The sequence below is a fragment of the Narcine bancroftii genome, chromosome 6, assembly GCF_036971445.1.
Source record: "Narcine bancroftii isolate sNarBan1 chromosome 6, sNarBan1.hap1, whole genome shotgun sequence".
Lineage (NCBI taxonomy): Eukaryota > Metazoa > Chordata > Chondrichthyes > Torpediniformes > Narcinidae > Narcine > Narcine bancroftii.
In genome coordinates, this window is record NC_091474.1 from 158,507,773 (window position 1) to 158,520,013 (window position 12,241).

The following is a 12,241-nucleotide window of genomic DNA, read 5'->3' on the forward strand; positions in this document are numbered from 1 at the left end:
TCCCATACAAAGGGATCACTAGCCCACACGGCCACATGACCAACTTCCCACTCCCACACCTCCACCAAGAAAGTCCAAAAGGCAGACCGAACTCCCCACCCCTATACCACTACCGAGGAGGTCCAGAAGGCAATGGAAGCCACAAAAAATTTTGAACTTACAAACAAGGGAAGGGGGGTGGGGGGGGAAGATAACAATTTATAACAATTTCTTAAGGGGGGGGGTGAATGTGGTGATATGTAATTACACCACTAGGTCACCAGGGGTCATCCCAAATATTGTGGAACCCTAGCTGGGTCTGTATCATTGCTGACTCTATCAACCTCTGATTTAGGGCGATTTAGAGTTCAATCACATTGAAGACCTGAACTTAGAAATTAGATTCCTTTAAATATAGAAAACAAATCTATAGCAAGCTGTGTGTTCCTAATCTATCAGAATTACCAGCTAGGATGGGAGAAGGTAAGATCCAAAAAGTCTGAGAGAGCTGGAAGTAAAGTGGGGGGCGGGGGAGGGGGAAATATTAGGCAGTAGTAACTGATGGTTTTAATATGGAAATAAAATAAATCCTAATGCTCTTCCATTGCCAAAAAAAAGTCAGTTGAGAATTGTGAACTTGGCTTTTGGATGGCAGCCTCCAATAGCCCACAGGAACTCCTGATTTGGTTGCTTAGTTCCTGAAGAAACTAACTGCAGCATGCATAGTATATTCCTATGGGTAAACAGGTTCTAAAAATGTTAGTTCTACTAACTGCACAATAAATGGATTTAATGCCAGTACAGGTTACACAGGCAGCTCTAAACATCAACCCTAACCAATATGCCGTAAGAGGTATTTGCAGCACAGAATGAGCTTACCTCACCTACCATGCTGGACCACTGGATTGCTGACAATGCAATTCAAATAGAGTTCATCAGTATAACTTGAACTTCCTTCTAAACATCTGTGCAAAGATTTTTAAAAATTATCCACAATGAAAATATTTAAAATGTCAATGGCTACTAGCTTATTTTCATCAATTAGGAACAAAAAAAGAACTCTGGCCTCCCCATTCTTTAATACTACCACCCTTCTCCAAACTATGCCATCCTTTTCAATGCCACTTTCCACTAACAGCATCCAGCCTCACCACATCACTGGATTTTTTCAATCCATTCATTGCTGCTAAATGTCATATTGTTTTTCCACCATCCAGTAGTGAAAAAGCAGAGATATGCTACCTGAATTACACCTGCCTCTAGTTTTAACATTTCCTCAATTTTAAAATCTTTATTCTGGTGTTAAAATTCTTTCATTCCTCCCTTTCACTATAATCTTCTACAGCCTTAGTTTCTTCTGCGACATCTATACTAATGCATTTCTGACTTTATCAATTACCTCAAATTTAAAAGCACCATTTAAACTCTGCAATTTTCGATATAAGCTTCTCAGTTCCTGTCTCTTTCCTTATTTGAGAGTCCTTAAAACTGCCCCATTTTACCAACCTAAATTAGTTTTCTCATGTGCGTATTGATCTTTGATAATGCTCCTATGAAATACCTTAAGAATGTAAGATACTGTAATAGTTTCTGGTGAATTCTATTTATTCAGTGTGAAATTTGTAGTTCTGAAAGATAATAAACTTTGCCTTGCAGATTTTGCACTTTTTCCATGATTTATTTTTAAATTGATAAATACTATTATTGTAAAACAAGTGGATTAGATTGAAAATCCAATGTCAATTCACTTTGATATACATTTAGCTACGTGAAGTTGCATTTTGGTAAAATGGTTCATTATTGTTAAAACAAGATTATTTATATTTTTTAAAGTCTATCCAACAAACATTACAATAATTTAATTCTTAATTTCAGCACAAAAGAATATATGAACTTGAACAGAAAAGTCTGCATTGAATTGAGTTTTGAGATACAAATCTCTTACATTCTAGATATGGTCTCTAGACTATTAGCAAACACTGTGCTGCATTTTTGTTTTCCTATATCCAGTTAATTATGAAGGACTTGCACTTGGTAAAATTGGGAAATGTATAGTATATTCCTTGTTTTTTTACTCAAATGTGCTTCTAAATATGCCAATTTTAAAGAAATTCTAAACTTGAAAAAATATAATCCTATACTTTGAATGAAAATACAATTTCTCAGAAAACTAAATTAAATTTTCTTTAACACAGACAACCAACCACAAGAGCTCACTTTCAAATGAGAGAAAATCTCCCTCATACAAACAATTAGACATTTTATTTTAAAACTAACTCTAAAATTATATCTGGATTTTTAAGAATTTTCAGTAATTCTAAATTAGATAAAAGTAATAAAATAGTTTAAGGCAGATGTTGCCATGATAGTGTTTAGAATTAGGGTGAGATTAAAGGGATATTTATATATTGAACATGAATGATGTTTCCAATTATTTTATAAAGTTATCACTGTTATCAACTTCATAATAGTGAAGAATCAATAGAGCCTGTTGTAAATTCACAATAAAACACACAGTCCCATAATCTTCCAGTAATGTAGCTTTAATTTTGCTTGTTGTGTACAGTTGGTCTTCTTAAAAACTATAATTGCTATGAAAAGACCTATCCGACTGCCTAACGCATCTTGCATTGTGTACCAGCTGGGAAGTTTGATGGGTTGAGTGCCTGTTCATCAAAGTAAATATGCGGGCATATTTCATCTAACAGAACTGTTGCTGATAAGCCAGATAAGATGAATGCCTCGTCAACATTCAGACCCCAGCTACGAACGGTCTTCAAAGCTTTTAATCCAACAGCTGAACCGCCTCTTTTTATGATCAAGAATACTCGAATTGGGCAATCCATGCCTTCATTTTTAGCATAGAACTTTTTCTGGAGATTTCCGATTGCTTCCAGAAATCCTACGAAGGGGCCCTATTTGTGAAACAGGTGCATTATAATTTGGAGAAACAACATGTGTGCAACATTTTCCAAATTTTGATCATTTGGTTCAACTTTTGCTACATTTATACTCAATTAATCCAGACTCACTTACTCTCACCTCCCAATTAAATAATCGTAAACCACTACTATTTTCTCAGTCACAATTTCTGAGAGGGTTCTTCAGAATTCTCCTGAATGATAACCAGGTCTGTTTTTCAAATGATGTGTAGTATCAAATCAATTATTTCACTTCAAATATTTCCTTTTCATTAGGGACAAAAACTGCTTTCATTCAGTTAGCCAATTCTGGAGAAAACCACCAGATCCATTTTTGGAAAATTGCACTGTGTAATAATTGGACTCTGTTATTTCCATTTTAGCATGTTTATATCAATTCTGTGATAACCATTCTTCTCGAATGATATTCAGAGTATTTTCACTCATTTAAAGCAAAGAAAATGCTTCTGAACATGGAATTTTAAGTCCAAAGTCTTTTTGCTTTTACTCTTAAGAAACATTGTTTTTTTGCTATTATACACCTTCATGTACTAAAAGTTTACACAATTGGAAATGTTACACAAAACCATATATTATAAAAATGTGTGATATTACAATGTTTCAATTGTCTCAATAGCTCTTCTGAAAGGAAGTCAAATGTGGGATTTCCAAAAGACACAAGAATGGGAAAATCTGACATTTCTAGGCTCACACAATTCTACTCTGGAATACTGAGAAGGCGGCTGAAATTCTATTTGCCCCAAGAATGTTAGCATAAGGGACCAGGTGAAAAATTTCCATGCCTGGAATTTCTTTGCCCCAGGGATTAGTCATCCAGCCCATTTGATGACCCAAACTTGCGTTCTTGTCAGAATTTAAAAAAATTCTTATTTCAAAGAATTATGGTACAGATAACCCAAAACCTAAAGCCAGTTTCAAACCCTTCTCTCATCACAATAGGCATCCTTTTGTGGTCACATTGGCACAAATAGACCTCCCAGTGGAGAAGAACTACAAATTCAATTAAAAAAAAATGAACATTATCCTTTAATCATGAATTAAAGTATCAAAAAATAAACAAATTGAAAAATGTTATTTTAATCTAAATTAATTACTGTGGCCAATTGTGTTTATAAAATATAAATGTTTATATGCCCAATCTTGAGTTCTGAGAAACAGTTTGACTATCCAGAGGGATTAAAAATTATCCACAGGAAGCACCAATATAAAATTACAGTAACATATTTAATCAAGCCATCTATTATTCAGGCATTTAAACATGAGCCAAATATTCAAGCAAGGCAGCTTTGTGTAAGTACTGTATGTCCTTGTGTATCACCAGAACTGTGTAAACTGTAGTATTGATTCTCATTCCTGCAATCTAGGATTATTCACAAAGCTCATTACATTAAATTATAGAACTATGGTGGTGAAGCAGGGAGAAATGTAATATTCAGAAGATACTTAGACAGGTACATGGATAGGAAAGGTTGAGAGGGATATGGGCTGAATGCAGCAAATGGGATGAGCTTGGTTGGCACAGACATCCTGGCTAAAGGGTCTTTTCCATGCTATAGAATTCTTTGGCTCTGCCCTTGAGATGCCCATCAAAAATACTCTGGGAGAAATAGCATTTATTGTGCAAAACTCAACATTGTAGTAACAAGAACTGACCAGAGGCTGGGTTTCTTGCTGTTAAGTGACTCATCTCTTGATTCACCATAACATTCCACATCAAAAGTTGGCAATATGATGAAATAATCATTACTTGCTTGGATAAATGCAGCTCCAACACTACTGAAGAAAATCAAAACTAACTAGACAGGGTGGCCTGTTCATTTGGCATTATATCCACCATTCAAACATTCACCTGTTCCAACACTTGTACACATTGGATGTGGTAAACAGTGTGTACCCCTACAACATGTATTGCACTTACTAACCCAAAGTACTCCAATGTCATCTTTCAAATCTACAACAAGCACAAGGGAGCAGCTGCATCTGGATGATCCCCTTTAAATTATATGACATCCTATCTTGGAAAATATGTTATGATTACTCCATTATTGATGGATTTAAATCCTGAAATTTCCTATTTATCAGCATCTTTGTATGCATTTTCAAAAGCAAAACTGCAATGATTAAAGGAGGCTCAACAGCATCTTCTCAAGGACAATTAATGATAGGCACTAAATGTTGTATATTTAGCATTAAATTTTGTACCTTCTCACAACACCCTCATCAAATAAATACACAAACATGCCAGATGGTAGTACAGGTGTATTAGGTTCCAGATTCAAGATTCCTCAGATTTTTTTGTGTGCATTATCTCCATTCCACTACTGAATTGCAAGTTTGGGAACAACTGGAGGTGGACTAACTTCATTGTTTTAAAAAAATCATTCTGTGCTAATATTCCATTCTATCTATGATCAGATGGTAGCTAGGTAATTACAAAGCAAAACTAGGCTGGGTGCTGAATCAATAATCACTCTGTATAATCTGTAATATCTGTTGTCTTCAATAAAAACAGAAAGCATGGGAAGCACTCAACGATTCAGGTAGCATCAGTAGCCGCTTTCAGATGCATTCTCCGCCAAGAATGCGCCTGCAGAAACGGACTCAAACCTGTTGAATGGTCGTTCAGGTGGCCACCTGAAAGAGACAGCTGCGCCTCGGAGCATACTCCAGCTCCTGTCCCTTTGGGACGTCGGGGCTGGGGCTGCCAGCGCGGGACATCAGGGCTGGAGCAGCCAGTGCGGGATGTCAGGGCTGGGGCGGCTGGTGTGGGACATCAGGGCTGGGGTGCTCGCGCTGGCTGCCCCAACGCTGATGTCCCGCGCTGGGGGGCAGGGGCAGCGGAAAGGTGGGCTGTCAGGCACTCGCCAGCTGATTGTCATCCCCTTAATAGCCGCTTACAGGTGCCTGCATTCAGGTGCCCGGGGGATTTCAGTGCTCCGGCGATTATCCCTCTCTGACTCCAGCATCCCTTCCAGTGCGCGTTGTGCATCCATACTAACAAAAGTTTGTGAAATAGATGTGTCTTTCAATGAAGACACTTCACAAATGAGCGCTATTAAAATGTCCTGGGCCTTAAAAGAATGGCTGCAAACCATAGAATCATCTTGTGTGTCATTGTTGTCTGACCCATAAACTTAATGAGATCTTGGTAGCGTAGATGGCACATAGTTACCATCCTGAGCAGGGACAGCACATTCTATTCCCATTATAACAACGTCTGTCTCCGAGAGTTACACTTTAGTTTTGCTTTCTGAATGCATATTTGTGGCTAATCTCAGCTGAAGTAGCTTGTTTTTCTCACTAGCTGCTATATCTGGATACCTACCTGCTACACTGAATGTACTTCAGCAACATTCAGACACAATCACATTTTTGAAACTATTCACAAGATCTAATGATGTGCCATCAAAAATGAAAACAAAAGTTCGTAGCACTTGCAGGAGCTAAAGGAAATCACTGCTACTATACCGATGGTCATTAACGAGTGTTTTTATTCAAATTCAGCACGCCCCTTTAAGTGCAGCATGAGCTCAGTCACTTGGTGCATTGTGACATCATAATCGCTGCCCAAGGTGCGCGCTGGAAGGGATGTTGGAGTCAGAGAGAAACCTCTGACGATGCCATTTCCCCAGGGCTGCCCCGCCACGTGGCGATACAAGTGGGGCTGGTTCGCCATAAGGATGTGTGCCGCCACACAATCCACCCACCCCCACCCCCCCAAGAACCAGCTACGCATCCTGTCGCTTTGGCGACTGGCCCCGGTGCTTGTAAGCAGCCATCTGCACCGGCTGCGATGTCTAAATGAGTAGCTTTTAAGCGGTCCACGGTAAACAGTTCTTCCCTGATCCCCACATCTAAAGTAAAAGTCCCACCTTTGTATGGGCGCAGCAGCAGGGCCCTCTGTGGTCCTCTCCAGACGAACACAAATTGGACCACATCCAGATATTTTGGTTGATGGGATGGTTGGGTGCCGTAATGAGATGTGGGTGGTGGGGTTAGGTTGCCCAGTCGTTTACGGAGGTCTGCAAGCTGCTCACCTTTGTTGTGCGTCGTCTCAGCCTCCGGGCCGAACAATTCGCCTGGTAGGGAGAGTGGCATGCTGTAAACAATTTCTGCTGACGAGGCTTCCAGGTCCTCCTTGGGTGCCGTCCTAATCCCAAGGAGAACCCAGGGCAACTTGTCCATCCAGTCGGGGCCGAAAGTCTTGCCATCAGAGCGGACTTTAGGTGTCGGTGGAACCTCTCTACCAATCCATTAGACTGTGGGTGGTAGGCTGTGGTGTGGTGCAGTGTCACCCCTAAAAGCCTTGCCAGCTGCGACCATAATCTGGATGTAAATTGGGCACCTCTGTTGCTCGTGATGTGCGCCGGCACACTGAAATGAGCGATCAACTAGAACACCAGGGCTCTAGCACACGTCTCCGCTGATGCCTCATGGACTGGGATGGCTTCTGGGCACCTGTTGCTGTCCACTATGGTAAACAGGTACCGCGACTCACTGGACACCAGCAAGGGGCCCACGACATCCACGTGGATATGCTGGAACCTCCGCATTGCCAAGTCGAAATGTTGAACAGGGGCCTGGCACCTGATGCAGTTGCAGGTTAGCGCTGCCACCTCCTTCTTGAGGCCATGCCAGACAAATTGCTGCACCACCATATGCACGGTAATCTTTACTGAGGAGTGGGTGAGATCGTGGATAGAGCTGACGACACTAGCCCTCCACTCCCGTGGGACTACCGGGTGTGGTGAGTCGGTGGAGGTGTCGTAGAGCAGCAGCTGGTCGGTGTCAGGAAGCTGGATATCCTCGGGCTGGAGACCTGAGATGGCGGTCCAGAGAGCTTGAGTTTTGGCGTCGTGCGCTAGTTGTGCATAGTCGAGGCCGGGAGCTACCGTGCTGATGGCCGGGCGGGAGAGTGCATCCGCTACTACACTGTCCTTGCCCGCCCTGTGCCGGATGTCTGAGGTGAATTCGGATATGTAGGACAGGTGGCGCAGTTGCCTGGCCGACCAGGGGTCCTTGGCCATAGCCAGTGCTTGAATGAGGGGCTTGTGATCGGTAAAAACGGTGAACGTTCTGCCCTCCAAGAAGTATCAGAAGTGGAGGATGGCCAGGTACAGAGCAGTCTAACGTATTTAAGCTCCGGCAGCTATAACTGCTTACTGAAAAAGGCCAGCGGGCGCTATTGCCCGTACAGCCACTTTTCTAGGTCTCCCCCGATCGCTGTGGCAGAAGCGTCAACTGAGAGCGCTGTGTGTGCATCCTGGTGCGAGTGCACCAACAAAGTTGTCTCTGCGAGGGCCTGTTTCGTTGCAGTGAAGGCCTTGTCCACTTCCTCCGACTAGGCCAGGGTCTTCTCTTACGTCGCAATCAGCCCAAAAATAGGGCACATGATGTGGGTGGCATTGGGGATGAATCTATGGTAAAAATTTGCCATTCCCACAAATTCCTGCAGGCCCTCGAGGGAGGAGGGATTTGGAAAACACTGATGGCTGCCACTTTCTCCGGTGCCAGAGCTGCCCCAGATGCTGAGATGATGTGCCCCAGGAACTGCAATGTCTGTTTCCCAAACAGGCATTCGGCTGTGAGGCCGAATTCCGCCAGCCAGGCGAACAGAGTACAGAGATGGGCCTTGTGCTCTTCGCAGCTGTGGCTGGCTACCAGGATGTCATCTAAGTAAATAAAGTGCAAATCCCTCCCCGCTGCGTCCATGAGGCACTAGAACGTCTGGGCCGTGTTTTTAAATCTGAACGGCATCTGGAGGAATTTGAACAAGCCGAAAGGGGTGATAATGGCGGTCTTTCTAACGTTATTGGGGTGGACCGGGATCTGGTGGTATCCGTGCATCAGATTGACTTTTGAAAAGAACCACAGGCCGTGGAGGTTGGCTGTGAAGTCCTGGATATGGGGGACCGGGTACCTGTCTGGAGTTGTGGCATCATTTAGCCATCTGTAGCCTCCGCAGGGCCTCCAAACCCCTGATGACTTCAGAACCATGTGCAGTGGCACCACCCAAGCACTGTCCAACCACCGAACGATGCCCAACTCTTGGAGCCTGGAGAATTCCTCCTTTGCCTGTTTTAGCTTTTCCGGTGGCAGCCATCTAGCTCCGGCATGCAGTGGGGGGCCTTTTATGGAGATGTGATGGAAAACTCCATGGTGGGGGGAAGCAACGTCGAACCGTGGCTGCAGGATGGCAGGGAACTCAGAGGATCTCGGCGAACTCATCCGTGGTGGTGGCTACCTTGGCAATTTTGGGTCTGTCATCGTCCGCCATACCCAGGCACACCGAGCGAAAAGTATGGGCAATGAGGAGCCTCCTGCCCCTCATGTCCACTAGCACACCGTGAGCCCTTAGGAAGTCAGCCCCTAACAGCGCTGAAGCCAGGACAAACCTCCAAGTGAACTTTTCATTCCTGATCTGTACCTGTGCCCTACGAGTGCCATAGGTCTTGATTGCAGAACCATTGGCAGCCCACAGGGTTGGACCAAAGGTCCAGGTTCAAGTTTCCAGCACTGTAGGAGGGAGGGCGCTCAGCTCGGCCCTGTGTCCACCAGGAACTGGCGGCCTGTGGACTTGTCAGTGATGTAAAGAAGGCTGTTCAAGTGGCCAACTGTGGCAGCCGTCAATGGCGGTTGGCCTGGCCATTCCCTTGGAAGTTGCAGGACTGGCTGGAAATCGCAGGGCTGATGGCACTTGCGGGTTTTCACTCCCCAGCGCTGGTGATAAAAGCACCATGTTGGCTGGGTTTCCTCCGGCTTGTGCTTGGGGGTATCCTGCGGACGGCGGGGACCCGGCTTGGAGTCTTGGCTGAGGGCTGCGTCATTCTCCTGTTTTGCGTGCCAGAAGGCACCTGCCCAGGCTGAGGCCTTGTGGGGGTCAGAAAAGACCTCTTCGGACAGATGGTGCCGGATATCTTTTGGCATCTGTTCAAGGAATATCTGACGGAAGAGGAAACACGATTCATGATCCTCCGCCAGGGCCAGCATTTCATCCATGAGAGCTGAGGGGCTGTGACCCCCAACCCATCCAGATGTAAGAGCCTGGAAGCACACTGGTGGGGAGTGAGGCCAAACTTCCCCAGGAGTAATTTTTGAGGGTGGTATACTTGCCCTCTGCTGGTGGCCGGTGAATTATGTTGACCACCCTAGCCGCCATGTCCTAGTCCAGTGCGTCTACAATGTGGTAAAACTTTGCGACGTTGGCTGAGATGTTGCGGAGGTGGAATTGTGCCTCCGCCTGCCTGAACAACGTCCGTGGGTGATGGGGCCAGAAAGTCAGGTAGTTTGATTGCTACAGCGTTCACCTCGGCTGCGTCCATTGTTCGCTGGGTCCAGATAGATGTCTGGGCCCGTTGGGGTCACCACTGTGGCGATTGCAGGAGCTGAAGGAAATCACTGCTACCACACCAATGGTCATTAATGACTGTTTTTATTCAAATTCAGCACGTCCCTTAAGGGCAGCTTGAGCTCAGTCACCTGGTGCATTGTGACATCATAATCGCTACCCAGAGTACACGCTGGAAGAGATGTTGGAGTCAGAGAGAAACCTCTGATGACGCCATTTCCCCATGGCTGCCCCGCCACGTGGCGATACAAGTGGGGCCGGTTCGCCATAAGGATGTGCATTGCCACAAGCTCTGTTTTTATCTAAATATTTTTTAGCTTTTTATGTCAGTTAATATATCATTCAAAATACAGTAAAAAATATGGCCATGCAGGGAACTGGGATTCACTGTTCGGGCATTGTGCTGATGGCTGGCCCTGCCTCCTGGCTCCACCCCCATCTTCTCACATATAACCCTGGTTTCCCGCCTAAACCCAGGATCCTTCTGAAAACTACTTTTGAACCCTACCCTTAGTTATAAGCTAATAGAAGTGTTTGTTCTCCCTCCAGTTGTGAGAGCTTTTATTCACATTACAATTTTATTAGCTTATTCCCTAACGTTGGAAGCGCTACTCAAGCCAGGTATGCTACTGATAGATCCTCTGTCCCCTACGCAGCTGAGGGTTTCACATACTGACTAGACTGCTTCCATACCTACTTGAATATTACCAGAGACGTCTTCCACACCAATGAACTCAGGAGGACCGCACTCATTTCGAGGGTAAGAACGATAGGGTATGCAGTCATCAGGGACTCCTCTACATATGATGCTGCTATTGAGGTGTTGAAGGCTCGGTACCTGAAGTCGCAGAATGAAGTCCAAGCAAGGCACCAAATCACTCTACGTCAGCAGCGGCCAGGAGTGACCATCAATGACTACCTGCTGGATCTATGGACACTTGCCAAGAAGTGCTGATACGAAGTGGCTACGGGCCGCATTAGTGAGGAAGAACAGATTTGGGACACCCTAGTTGCAGGCGTCCGCTCGAGGTACAAGACAGCGACTGCTTGAGTTGGGAAAGAAGGACCTGGCTAGCCATGTCAAGCTGGCCATATCACTGGAACAGGCCAAGCTTGAGAACGACGACCTCAAAGCCAGCGAACTCACTCACGCAGGTGAGCCCTTGCAAGGACCGGCTGCTCCCACTACCGCTCCCCTTATGGTTGCCGCTTCCTAAGCCAGGGAATGTTTTTCTGCGGCAAGAGCCAACATCCCCGATCTGTTGCCTGGCAAAAGACTCAGCATGTTCCAGCTGTGGTAAGAGGGTTTGTCATGCGAAGGGAAGCCCGTGGCCTGCACTGCTCCCGGATCTAATTCTAGCGCTAAGCCGCCTGCCCCATATTCACCCAAACCCACTTGCTGTGTGACACGCTGATGGAGGGTGGCGATGAGGAAACGGCACCAAGAGGTTCGGTGGCCATCTTGCAGCGATCCAAATTCAAACAGCGCCATCATCATCAAAGAAGGAGGTCAACGCCATCTTAGCCATGCAGGGTAACCCAGGACATTGGGAGCCACTCGAGTGAGGAGCATAGAATCTCGGGGGACCTAGCCTCGATGGTCCTAGATCAGGACAGACCTCACCAGCTCAGCAACTCCATAGTGACTGTGAAGGTAAATGGACATTCCACTAAATGCCTAATCGACATGGACTGAAGATGTATCCTTCTAATTACCCATATTTCTCATGTCTCACTCGGATTCTACGCATGTTCAGCAACATTGTATAGTACACCTGTAGTATGAAGTGGGGGGGGGGGGAGAATTCTGTAAATTTTGCTTGTATGTTCTTGATGAGTTGTGTGCTCTGATGTTGTTGGGTCTGGACTTCCTGTGTCACCTTAAAAGTGTGATTTTGGTGTATTCTGGTTCCCTCCTCCTGTAACGGTTTAGAATGGAGGGACTCTAAAATCAGAACCCACATACAGCCTC

The 12,241-nt window shown here is 45.0% G+C and overlaps 1 protein-coding gene across 6 annotated transcripts in view; it reads right to left on the minus strand.

Annotated features, from left to right (window-relative positions):
- Positions 1 to 12,241, minus strand: part of LOC138736645 (cytosolic 5'-nucleotidase 1A-like) — a 150,571-nt gene that overhangs the window by 41,150 nt on the left and 97,180 nt on the right. For 2 of the 6 annotated variants that reach the window (XM_069886472.1, XM_069886470.1), the window contains one exon: positions 2,507 to 2,894. The exons of the other annotated variants lie outside the window; for them this stretch is intronic. In XM_069886472.1, the coding sequence (XP_069742573.1) occupies positions 2,595 to 2,894 (300 nt within the window). In that variant the 3' untranslated portion in view covers positions 2,507 to 2,594. Of the gene's footprint in view, positions 1 to 2,506; positions 2,895 to 12,241 lie in introns of those variants that run through there. 6 annotated transcript variants of the gene reach the window in all.